Below are 12,719 nucleotides of genomic sequence, written 5' to 3'. Positions count from 1 at the left end.
ATCTGCAGACGTGGGAGGGGGATTAATATTATATAGCCTACGGAGGCAAACGTACTGTCTTATCAGCACTGCAGATGTGATAAGCACCTCGACCCCATGAAAAACCAGGAAAGATCTCTGCATCAACACAAGCATCTCTGTGTGTTTCGCCTTCACACTGCTACATGCTTCCAATGGCGCTTCACAGACAAAACGGGTGCAATTTCACATTTGTTTTAATTTGACGAGCAGGGATCATTCCATGTGAAATCGACTCGATCTCAGCGTGACCCTTTTCAATTATTTAGGAAGTTGCAATATGGCTGGTCTGATTTCCTTTGATTTGTAGATGGGGGGGGGGGATTTACACATATACTCCAATCTAGGTTTTGGTGGAAAATGGGTTGGCAGGACATTGTGAGCATGTTATGTGGCTACTTAACCTCCCTCCACACCTGTCTTATTGCTTTTTACTGAAATGTCACTTTTACTGAAATGTCCTAAAAATTTCCCTGACACTCATTTCACATAAGTTCACATCAACGAAGATGTGATTAGTACTGTAATTAGTTTCAGGGGAAACTTACACCATACAGTCATAGAAACTGTACATTATCTTTATTAAGCATTTATAATGATCACTGTATACATGTCCATACATTCCATCAAGACAGTGTAGTGCAAAAAGCATTGGTAGGCTAATATGTTTACTGAAAAGATATGTTGAAAAGAAAAGACAGAAATTAGGTATGTTTATTCCCTAAATCAAAAGCTACTGCTGTGCTTCATTTGTTTTGGCCTTTTTGTTTTTTCAAGTGTTGCCTGCAGAGAAGGCGTACGTGCTGTATATGCTAAATGTTGCCACGAGGGTCCAGGTGGAGATTTGTCTTAGCTGGCATTTTCTTACTTAATCATGCGGCTGAGGTCCCTGTTTCATCCTAACAAGCATAGCTCGCCTGCTGCTATCAGGTATTTACAACCAAATTAAAAGTTCCAAAATAAATATCTGCATAGAAATTACAATATTGCTTACAGAACATGACCTTTCAGACGTTTGGTGCATTTGGCATAATTGGTATATTTGGCTTAAGAAAATGTGTGTCCTACTTACACAATACCTAATATGCGGGCCACCCACCAGCGGCAAGGCAGAATCACTCGACAAGCTACCTGACAGCCTCTGTAGTTGTAGGGCCAAGGCCAGTGGCCACCCAACGGTTCGCAAATCCTCTGACAGTGGGTGTAGCTGCGTCGGCACTCTGAGCAGCAGATCCCCTGGTGGTCTAGCATTGGGTCAAAGGTCATGGTGCCCTCCTCTCCCTCCTGATTGCGCTGTGGAATGGGAGGTAAATTATTCATGTTTCTGTTCAATGTTTTCAAGTAAACTTCATACGCAGTACATCATTTCTTTTCAGTTTTCCAACTGTCCTCTTTTAGGCATAGCCTACGGTTCTAACAGGCTGAATCAAAGTGCAGTGGCTAAGGGGGTAATGATTTTCACTTCAGTTTGTGAAGTGCAGGGCCATAAACATGGGGTGTAAGTTATCACCTACTGCTAGTGACCTTAGATTGCAGCTGTTCATCTAACACCTACATGGCACTTCATTCCAACTAATCTAGTGAGCATTGAGTGTGGGTTTGCACAGATCCCCCCCACTGTAGAACTCATTGTCAAGGATGTTATGACATGTTTTGCCCTAACACAGACTTGGAAGCTCACCATTCAGTGAAGTATCTTACAAAGGAAACCTGGGGTGCTAAAATAAAATCAAAGCTTGAAGAAAACAACTCCTCTTTAAAGTGTACAGAATTCTCAGTACTCACATGGTAGGGGTTTTCTGGGTTGTAGGCAGAGCCGGTGGCTGCTGAGCCCGTGGCTTCTGACTCCTCCTCTGTGGCTCTCTTGGAGGTGCTATTCTCTGCACGGCTCACTGTGTTCCTCTCCTCAGCAGCTGCCTCAAACTCCTCCATGTCAAACTGACGCTTGGCTCTCTGAGTGTCTCTCTTTCTCCTCACTCCATCTGTTCCATGAAGCCACAGGAGGCATAGGTATTGGGTCAATAACCACTAGACACACCACAAATGTCCTCCGAGCTAAATTGTACATATACTCGGTCTCTCTCAGTCGTGCAGAATAATTTAATTAGTTAGTGATATCAAGGATTCCTTGCATATTTCAAGATCATTATTTTTTAATGTAAGACAATAGGGGAATCTTGTTTAAGTCTCCAAATAATGTACATCCTGAGAATGTTCAGGTTGTCTTGCTAACTTTTGAAAGACAAATCGGAATGGTGAAAGCATGTAAATAACGTTTACAGATGAAGGGTCACTGACTGGTCTGTGTTCATTATTGGGTAGATGACCAGGACAGTTCTACTGTAAAAAAAAAACAGTTCTACATCTCCTGTCTTGTGGTTTACAATATATCACTTCTCATTCTATTACAACTATATCTCTTTTGCAATCTATAATCTCGTTCTATAACAATTACATATCTCATTCTAGAACAGCCAACACCTATTCTACGCTTAACTTTGTGTTTCTCATTCTATCACCAAGCCATGTGATAAGCAAGAGCCATGACAGAGGAACCTTTAGGATAGGTGGGTTGGAGCCAGAAGATGGGCAGGTCTCCACAGAGGTCCAGGATCTTGGTGCTGAGGAAGCTGCTGTCCTTCAGGGGCTGGTCAGCAGCCACCCACATCAGAGACTCTTCATCAAACTTCACTGGCATGATCTCATCTTCCTGACAGGGTGAAAGACACCTCATGAGGCCATTATTAATACAGTATGTCCACAGGCTTATCACCATTTATAATTCGTTTTACATCAAAGTCATTCCATTAAAAAATGTATGTAAACAAATGAATTTGTTTATGTAAAGCTGTAATGAATCATTGACATATCCTTGAGTAATATAAATGAAAATATAGAACTGAAGGGGGTGTCTATATTTTCACATAAAGTTTGTGTAATACAGTCAGTTATAGCATTATGGCTAGTTATGTTTAGTATATACACTCTTAGAAAAAAAGGTTTCCAAAAGGGTCCTTCTTACGCTGTCCCCATACGAGAACCCTTTTTGGTTCCAGGGAGAACCCTTTCCGGTTCCACATAGAACCCTTTTGGGTTCCGTGTAGAACCGTCTATGGAAAGGGTCCTACATGCTACCCAAAAGGGTTCGACCTGCAACCAAAAGGGTTCTACCTGGAACCAAAAAGGGTTCTTCAAAGGGTTCTCCTATGGGGACAGCCGGAGAACCCTTTTAGGTTCTAGATAGCTCCTTTTTTTTCTAAGAGTGTAGCTTACTGTACCAGGTCAAACATCAATGACTTCTTGTTGAGCGTCTCCACCTCTGGAAGGTTGGCCTTGATTTGCGATTTAATATAACACTTCTCCCCTCCAGAGAACCGGATTCCTGTAATTCCCTGAAGCAGGAGTCACAGAGATGGGATATTTACACTCACATCTTTGCTACTTTCCTAAGCACATGCCAACTCTCCGTTGAACTACTTTTGGAGAGAAAATATGTACAACTCACAATGTGAAAGTCATGAATCTCCAACGCCTCGTCATTTCCACTCCCAGTTCGAAACCTTTCCAGATTATTATCGGAATCGATTTCCATGGAACCCTCCTCCACCTTTCCGTTGATGCTCATACTGTAGTGTACATTGTACACCTAATGATATTTTAAAGTTGAAAGTTACAATGATATTCAAGGTCATGCATAATACATACAGTAAACACTCATAATAATTATTGAAATATTTAACTTGCCAGCTATGAGCTACAAGTGCTCAATAGAATGTTATAAAGCTCTATGTGTAGTACCCAAACCTACAATTATAATAGCCAGAGATAGGCCAGCAGGCTTTCTAACAATAATCTTTACTGCAAAATCCTACCATGACACAATGCTTCAAAATACCTCCCCTCCTTGTATTCTCATGTGCAACACTTAAAAGACTGTGTGATGTGTAGTCCAATCACACAGCTGATTTGAATAGAATGTCTCAGAGGAGGGCAGCAGGGCCTTGACATGGATCTATCCTGAGATGTTTGCCCTACAGGTGAGCCCATTATAACACCAATAAATATTGAAGTATCTCTAATGAGACAGTCACCACCACCAAGCCTTAGTTACATGCCCAAAATATTCACATGAAAGCTATGTGATTCTAATGTGAAATTAGATAGGTTGATATAGAAATAATGACATTATTTAACAGACATTTAATAAGATTTCGACCAGCAAATCCAAATGCCGTTTTCAATGCCCATCATCCACTGGTAATATAGTAGATGGTTGTTTTATGATTTATTTATGAATTATTGACTATGTGCAGAGATTTGTTTACCAAAATAACTTATTTTTCATTTAAAAAATGTGACATGGTAAAAGGTAGCAGACTACACAGCCTACATTTCTTGTTCCCAGGCTTACAGGTAGACCATCTCCCACAAGTTCAAGGTAGATTTACCTGTCTCATCTGCATTAAGTTACATCATATAATGACCCATATGGAATCAAATGAACGATAAATTAAGGCTTACATTTCTGTCACTGGCTTTCCAGAGGTAGAAAGCTCCAATGGATCCGCAAAGCATCAGCACTGCCCCGGCAATGAGAGCCGCAGCCCCAAATCTCAAGAGACGACCAACAGCAACGGGGGTCTTCGTGGCCGACGTACTGTATGCCTTTAGAAAGGTCAGAATGCTAAGTGAGCAACAATGCACACAGTCAACGTCAAAGCATAGCGCCACGAGGAAGCCGTATTTCCTTTGCAATTCAAACTTTGCACACTAAAGACAATATAATAGGCTAGGCCTACTGCTCCCAGGAAAATGCATTTGAATTATTGAATTTAGGCTACTTACAGGTGGTAGGCATTGTTCAAAGTCCTCTGCAATTGGGACTTTCTCCGAGGTCTCTCCCATGATGGCGCGCGTCTGTATGGTGATGGCGCGCAACTGTATGGCCACCGGTGTGGATTCTTTTGGTCGAAATGTCCAGCTTCAGTGCTTCAGTGTGAATGACGTGCCACTGACGGAGGGCACGAGGAATTCAGGTGGTCGCCAAAATGGAATTTAGTTTTTTTTAAGACTGATTTTAGTCCATTTATACCATTATACCATTTATTTACACTCCATAATTCCATGTTGGAGGTTGGAGAAAATGGTGCATGTATAAAATAGCTAGGCTATAGGCTAATAAACTAGTTTCAGAATTTGTTTGTTGTTAAGGTTGGAATGGACATTTTAATTTGTTTTCTGCACTAATTAATTTCTCAATGAGAAATGTGTATTTTGTTACTGTTACAGGTGTTCATGGAATAGATTCACAAGAAGTTCAGGATCACTGGTGAACTTTACCACAGCTTCTGCCAAGAGGTCTGGACCTTTGTGGCACAGGAGGTAATACAACCAGATAGCTGCTTTGTTACAACCAGATAGCTGGTTCAAGCAGCCCTAGCTAGCCTCTCATTACATTCTAGTTAAATGATTGGGGCTACCCCGATGCTGTCAGAGATTGGTCTTCATTTGGCCTTCTAATCAGACATGGCTTATTGTGATTCAGAAGAATGTGTCAGTCTCCAAAATCGTAGATTGGAAGTTCATGGGATTAGATGACTGGCCAGTCCCTATGGCCATCCTGCTCCCTCCGAGGTGATAACTAGAGCCATCATCTCCTTGTCTGTGTGCTCCTAATCATGACTAAGTGAGAAAGTGGACCTGAGACCTCGAGGGATGTGGATGTGAACGGCCACAGTTGCTTAGAAACAGGTAGAGGCTGGCTCACACAATCTCTTACAGGACGATTGGTAAGCCAATAGCCAATCAGAGAGGTGAAGTGATTTTGACTGTGCCATTAGCAATGCATAATGGGTATGCAAATTTGATGTAGTCTTGTACATGATTTACTTGCTTGAAACACTATTTGGCCTATGTCACTGTTTCAAGTATGATCCTGTGCTGAGCGTATGCATTAGCCCTCAAGGGTAACTTTAGGGAAGCACTGAGCTGGCTAATTGAGGTTATTCTGTGTGCTTTATAAATATTTTCTGATGAGGATAGGCTACACAATGCCTCTGAGACTTATAAGGCAAGGTGCAATACCATGCAGCAGGCATGTCATGTTGGTAATTTAGCTTTTCATGTAGCCACTGTTGAAATCCTGCCTTATCTATTTTGGATGAAGTTAAGCAACATAGTATAGGTATAAATATCCAGTAAATGATACTAAAATGTTGCTGTCAGGCATGATATTGCCTTTTGTGCTATAGGCTACATGAGCAAAGTTCTCGCTCAATAAAAAAAAGGATGTATGGAACCACACTGTATTTTTAAGTTGTGTTTTTTCACATACAGAACAATCATTTGATTTGGAATATTTATTTGTGCAACGTAGTGACAAAATCTACTACAAACATGGTCATATTTGATACTGATTGTTTTCCACTTGACCAAGGGCCTGTTTAGCCAAAAGGTCCAATGGTCATGCCCCTTAAATATTAAAATGTCAAACATGCTCTTCAAAGTTCATAATAAAATTGTAGTTTACGTTGAATCATTATGAAAAATATATTCTTAATGTACAAAATCTTGCATATTACACATAATACAATAAACAGTCATACAGCATATAAGGAGACTGAAGACAAAAACACTTACTTTAACACTCTAACATTGAAACAATAGGCTATACAGTATATAAAGATGCATAATACTCATTAGATGGGTCGTTCCACGAAATTAGTGTCTTTTGCGTCCCTTTGCTATTTTAAGTAGAAATTGTGCAGATATGTCAATTTTAAAATGCCTGTTATATTAAATGAAGTGCCCTTTAATTTAGACCACATAGAAAATCAAATTAATCAGATTTTTTTTATATTCAAAAAAAATCTGCATTTTGACATGTCCCTCTAAGCATCCTCTGTGACTTCTAGTAATATTTTAACCCACTTAACCCCAACATTTCTCCACGTTTTCACCATCACTGTAAAGCACTAGTTATTTTGTTGCTTTGACAAAGTAATTTATGAAGATTATTATTTATTTCATGTGAATAGGGATTTATTTTAAGATTTAAAAAAAGGTCAACCCTGTTACGTGAACTGAACTCTAACTTTCGTGAACTGAAACTATTCCTTTCCCAAATTGTTAATTTTTTTAAGTATATTGAACATCTAATAGTCAAATGAAAGTGTAAAAGCATGTGAGCTGGTTTTACTCTTTTTGGCAATTTTCTGGTGTTTTGTGGTGGAAAACTGAGGGGGTCAAGCATAACACGTCAACACTGTTACCCATAGATAGACAGGCTAGCCATTTTTTTTATAATACTTTTTTTTTTGTGAAGCTTGCATTCAATTGCCCCTCCTGTTGCACACAACAAGCATCCATTCCCCCTGTCACAAGGGGATTTATAGCTAATTTAAGATGAAATCGTAAACCCTTTTATGGTCAACCCTGTTCATTTATTTGGCACTTAATAGGCACTTACTGTAGTCTTTTTTTTTAATTCAACCTCTTGAGATGGGTAAATGTGTTTTTTTTATTAAGTTAAACATGTGCTCTTTATGACAGAATGTAAGAATAAGGTGAAATCAAAAGTTTTTTTGCACCAAGTTCCACAACTCAAAAGGCACCTAATTGGTGGAACGACCCAAATGAGCTTTGATTATTGTTCATTGTCCAGATCTTTTAGGACTGTCCATACTCTGGGAGGGATATCTCATCAGTCTCTAGTATCCTGGCTGGTGTTGGTGGACAAACCAGAATATAATCCAATTCTTGGTGCTGGACTTTTTCATAGACACTTTGCAGACCATTGATTTTGGGTAGGTGAGCCTGTTGGTAGTAGGTGTCTCTTTGCAGAGTGTTTTGCGGCAGAGACGCTGTCTTGGAGAAGGTTGAGAGGTGTGGTCCATGGGAGAGGCTGGTATTGGCTCTAGTGGCAGAGGGGCTCCAGCATCGGTCTGAGTGGCCTAGGATTTTACATTCACTGGTGCAGGCCCAGAGACCTGTGGAAACAACACACCAGCCAAAACAGTTAGACCTTGATGAACCATGCTGCAAATGTTGGGGTATTATAGCCTTCATTTTATGATACACCATTATCATTTAATATCTTGCCATAAAGACCTTGAGAACATCACAGAGAATAATGGCTTTCATGGATTTTTTAATAATGTGTCATCATTGTGACATATCATTGTGTCTGAAATCACATTAACATCCTGTGATTGGTTAGTAGTCCTTACTGTTTATCGGTGGGGAGTCTTTTTTGTGGCCATCTCCACTGATGTCAGAGTCGCTGTCGTTAAAGTCACTGTCTCCTTTCCCACTGTCCTTTCCACTGAACTGAGGATCTCGCGCGGAGATGGTTGTGAATGAATTACCCTTCCATATGGTTATGGGTCTGAGGGTTTCTTTCCTATAGCCAGGCAGTGTCGAATAACCCTGTGAAGAAGCAAACACAATACACAAACACATATTAGTTGTGATGGAAAAACCAGCAACAAAACAATTGACAGCCATTCCATACAGCGAGCCACAATTACTTACCTCCAATTTACCCTCCATAATTCTGTTGTCAAAGACACACTCTTTTTCTTGTCTTCCATCATCAGGGTCTGTTTTTATTGTGTTGCTTGAGGCCAACGGGGCTTTCTCAGGGAAAGGGTGCACATCAAACACATTGCTTTTGTGGTTGGTGATCAATGAATCAATTTGTCTGCTCTCCCCCTTCTCCACATGTGGCATGTCTTCATTTTCACTGTATCCCGCCTCTCTCTTCTCCCGTTTGCGTCGACTGCAGGTGGTAGTGATTAAGATGATGGCTAGCAAGAGGAGGGAGCAGCTCCCTGATAGGACTATGATAATGGCTATGTCCCATTCAAAGACCTCCACACTGTCGTTTTGGACCATTGCAGGAACACTGGGAGGAGCGCCTTCGATGAGAGTGAGGTGTATAGTGGCTGTGGAGGTCAGAGAAGGTGTCCCATTGTCATTGACAGCCACTAGAACTCTCAGTGTTTCAGACAGATCGTAGTTCAGCTCATGACTCACATGTAACTTCCCAGTAACCTTATTGATAGAGAAACCCAAGTGTCCCCCCTCAGTGATTTTGTAGGACATCCGCGCGTTAATGCCTTCTTCAGCATCCGTGGCCTTTATCTGGGTGACGACATAACCTGCAGGTGCGTCTTTGGGCAGGAAAATCTCAGCTGATCCCTTATTAAGGACGGGCTCTATGATAGACGGAGCGTTGTCATTCTGATCCAATATTTTTATATTGATGATGGCACTACTCTGAAGCTGGGGCGACCCCTCATCGCTTGCCTGGATGTGTACCTCCAGATGTTTCATGACTTCATAGTTGAAGCTTCTCAGTGCATATATTGAACCAGAGATTGCATTTAGAGATACAAACGTGTTGACAGGTGATCCCATTATAACACTGTCTAAAAGTCTGTATGTAATTTTGCCATTAGTCCCCAAGTCTGCATCTCTGGCTTCAACCGTGGTTATATATGCCCCTGGTGCATTATTTTCAACCACAGAAACTTCATAGATAGGCTTAGTAAAGTGTGGGGCGTTGTCATTCTCGTCGCTTAGCCTGATGGTGTATTGTGTGATTTTTCTCAATGGAGGTGACCCAAAATCTTCAGCCATCACTGTTAAATTGTACTCACTAATCTTCTCCCTGTCTAGGAATGTTGCGGTGACAATCATGTAGCTGTCCTCATAAGCCTGTTGAAGTTTGAAATGATCGTGCCCATATAAAGTGCAGTGGACCTGGCTATTGACGCCCGAGTCCCTGTCCGAGGTGCTGATCAGCGCCACTAGGCTGTCCTTGTCTGCTGTCTCGCTGATATATGCGATGCCTGTTGAGATGGAGGTCATTGGCGTAATACTGATTTCTGGGGCATTGTCATTAACGTCTTTGATATGAATTATTATTTTACAGACGGCGGGGGTCGGGTTGGATCCTAGATCAGTCGCCTGCACGTCTAATTCATATGTTTTCTTGGTCTCAAAATCCACTGGGTTCTTAAGCCTCACGCGCCCGGATTTACTGTCCACTTCGAAAAGTTCTCTGATTTCTGCAGAAACCTGTTTTCCGAACCCATAGCTCACCTCTCCATTTAAACCCTCATCTGGATCAACTGCATTTAAGTCCAATAAAACGAATCCAACCGGTGCGTTCTCCGGCAAAGTTACCGAGAAATTATTCTGGTCAAAAACAGGACGGTTGTCATTAAAGTCTGTCACTTTTATTGTTATTTTCGTTGAACCCGACCTATAAGGGTTTCCTCCGTCTGTGGCAATAAGCTCCACCGCATAAGATGACTGAGTCTCCCTGTCTAGCTCTTTCATTAGCACCAACTCCGCATATTTAACCCCATCTGCTCTCAAAAGCACATCAATGGAAAAATGACTGTTGACAGAAATTTGATAGCTTTGGATGTAGTTTGAACCGACATCTGGGTCCTCGGCTGGGTCCAAATGAATACGGAACCCCACATCGGCATTTTCAGAGATCTCCACTGTAGATTCCTTGTTTGGAAACTCCGGAGAGTTATCATTGATGTCTTTTACCTCCACCTCGACATGGATCAATTTGTACCTCTCTTTTGAAAAACTGACAACATCAAAAGTGATGAGACACTGTAAAGTGTGCCTACAGATTCTCTCTCTGTCAATCCTCTCCCCGACAGAAAGCTCCCCGTCGCTTTCTCTCACTCTGATAAAAGAATCGTTGAATTGTTTCATCATCCTGAAATTAGTATTGGAGCCAAAAGAGGGACTCAAGGACATGTCCTTGGCCAGGTTACCGATCACTGTTCCTGGACTTCCCTCCTCATTGGTCTGGTATTTCAGAGTATTTCCCTCAGACACAGCCAGTGAAAATAATAACATTTGTAATCCAAAAATCCACCCATGCCAACCTGTTAAAATGCCACACATCATGTTCAAGGCCGCGATGGGTTTGTTAGTTAACAAGAGCCAAGCCGTTTCACTTTCACTCAACAGATTTGATCACTTCACCTGGTGAAAATGCCTGCCGTCTACAGCAACTACAGCATCTTCTCTGAACTGTGCTGAAAGTCCGTTGTTCATTGCGCGCTGCAGCCAGTCAAGCAGGCGCGCTTGTTGCCTGCCGCCTTCCACACAGCTCCAAATCCTGCAGTGGCGAGGAGGTTTATACAGCTCCGCATGCTAATGAGACGAAGTGTGACCAATCCTCCGCTTTAGAATTAAAAATAGCCCTCGTGAAAGACCTCTAAGCCTGTTTTCAATGTACATAGAGCTAAAGCAGCAAAATAAAAAGGAAATGCTCTGCTTGGAGTCAAGTTTCATGCATTGGTTTGTATCATCTGATTGCAACTGTCTTTGGTTGATATTGGGTTTGTTGTTATGTTTATTACGATAAAATTGCATTGCTAATGATTTCTGTTGTTTTTGTCATCTATTGTAGACGTTCCTTTAATAGGTTTTGTAGGTTTTTTCAAATAAATAAATAAAGCTTAAATAAAAATAGACGAGAGATGAAGATTGGCTTTGGGGTATTCAGCTAAACTGTGGGTCAGTATGGGTGTGTGAGAAGGAAGATATGGGGAAGTTATAGGTCAGGATTGATCAGTTTACATGGGCCAGGTTATGAGTGTGTGTGTGTGTGTGACTATCTAAGCAATACAAAGCAATAAAGTAACATACTGCATGCTTGTTTTTGTGCTGTATGGTAACCTGGTGAATTACATCCGTTTTATGGCACTAGTACTGTACTGCTGACTTGCAACTTGTATCTCTTGTAGATAGCAAATGACACACAGAGAGAACAAGGGGTGAAAACAAAGAACCCCCAACATTCTCATATGCTTGCAATGTACAGTGAGTTATTTAACAGAGAATTTCAACTTTTGTCCTAATTGATCAGTTCACTCAAACACTTTTTTTTGGGGGGGGGGTTAATCATAAAAAAATACCATCTTGAAACCTCTAAGTAGCAGCAACTTATTCAACTTCAGTTCTCAGTTAGCATAGAATTCAAACGTTGGAACTGTCTACCATCCACTGCATGACATTTTTCCATAAAACTACAGAGAATACTTTCTGAGTTGTGAGATAACGGCATGGCATGGGCTCCCATTGGCCCATGATAACATTTTATGCTTAATGCTGTGATTTATATGTATGAAAGTGTTATTTCTGTGGAAGTTTGGGGGCAAATCTTTCATGGCCTTGAATGGATTTCACAAGACAGAGAAAAGAGGTATAGCAGTGGAGGACTGTTTCAGGGAAGATATGGATTTAAAATTTATAGTTGGCCCACAGACACAATTCCATTTTTAATGGGATTGTAAACTCTTTCAGTTTCAGGGGATGCCTTTGCGTTAAGTTTGCTAATTACTTTGGTCCATAACATGCCTGAAGACATACCATGATATTCTGCGTTTGAGGAAGGCACTTAGCTTCTCAGTCTTTTACAAAGGTTAGAAATCAGAGGCAGGTCACATGGCGTTGGAGCTCAACTGGCCTGATTAATGCTCCAGCAGTCCAGCGGATAGGTGAAATAACTGTTGCATTTTATTATAGAAGTAGAGACCTCCCATTTTAGTCCAGTGTAAAGTAACCAAATATACCCAAGATTGTTCCATTTTATGATACAAGTATTAAACATGGTACACCAATACAAGATAATGTAAGAAACATTGAACAAATTGGAGGCA

The 12,719-nt window shown here is 41.0% G+C and overlaps 2 protein-coding genes across 2 annotated transcripts; both read right to left on the bottom strand.

The window, feature by feature from the left end:
- Positions 1 to 582: 582 nt before the first annotated feature.
- LOC106581911 (leukocyte cell-derived chemotaxin 1-like) lies at positions 583 to 5,001 on the bottom strand. The gene is made up of 7 exons (XM_014164360.2): positions 4,864 to 5,001; positions 4,540 to 4,683; positions 3,524 to 3,664; positions 3,297 to 3,410; positions 2,575 to 2,728; positions 1,804 to 2,000; positions 583 to 1,311 (listed from the first exon to the last, which is right to left on the bottom strand). Exons 1-7 carry the CDS (start codon positions 4,921 to 4,923, stop codon positions 1,087 to 1,089), a joined length of 1,035 nt encoding a protein of 344 aa, XP_014019835.1. The 5' UTR covers positions 4,924 to 5,001; the 3' UTR covers positions 583 to 1,086.
- Positions 5,002 to 6,362: 1,361 nt separating this feature from the next.
- On the bottom strand, positions 6,363 to 11,162 carry LOC106581910 (protocadherin-8). The gene is made up of 3 exons (XM_014164359.2): positions 8,551 to 11,162; positions 8,247 to 8,445; positions 6,363 to 8,006 (listed from the first exon to the last, which is right to left on the bottom strand). The coding sequence occupies exons 1-3, from the start codon at positions 10,957 to 10,959 to the stop codon at positions 7,687 to 7,689; spliced, it is 2,928 nt and encodes a 975-aa protein (XP_014019834.1). The 5' UTR covers positions 10,960 to 11,162; the 3' UTR covers positions 6,363 to 7,686.
- Positions 11,163 to 12,719: the final 1,557 nt, after the last annotated feature.

The sequence above is a fragment of the Salmo salar genome, chromosome ssa21, assembly GCF_905237065.1.
Source record: "Salmo salar chromosome ssa21, Ssal_v3.1, whole genome shotgun sequence".
Lineage (NCBI taxonomy): Eukaryota > Metazoa > Chordata > Actinopteri > Salmoniformes > Salmonidae > Salmo > Salmo salar.
This window is presented reverse-complemented; position numbering and strand designations above follow the sequence as displayed.

What these genes read in the sequence shown, in the direction of transcription:
- LOC106581911 (XM_014164360.2), bottom strand. Translation starts at nt 4,923, where the DNA reads ATGGGAGAGACCTCGGAGAAAGTCCCAATTGCAGAGGACTTTGAACAA. An exon ending in GGAAAGCCAGTGACAGAAAT is followed by an intron (nt 3,665 to 4,539) that starts GTAAGCCTTAAT and finishes AAATATCATTAG; the next exon opens with GTGTACAATGTACACTACAG. An exon ending in AGTCATTGATGTTTGACCTG is followed by an intron (nt 2,729 to 3,296) that starts GTACAGTAAGCT and finishes TCACCCTGTCAG; the next exon opens with GAAGATGAGATCATGCCAGT.
- LOC106581910 (XM_014164359.2), bottom strand. Translation starts at nt 10,959, where the DNA reads ATGATGTGTGGCATTTTAACAGGTTGGCATGGGTGGATTTTTGGATTA. An exon ending in TTATGGAGGGTAAATTGGAG is followed by an intron (nt 8,446 to 8,550) that starts GTAAGTAATTGT and finishes GCTTCTTCACAG; the next exon opens with GGTTATTCGACACTGCCTGG. An exon ending in AGACTCCCCACCGATAAACA is followed by an intron (nt 8,007 to 8,246) that starts GTAAGGACTACT and finishes TTGTTTCCACAG; the next exon opens with GTCTCTGGGCCTGCACCAGT.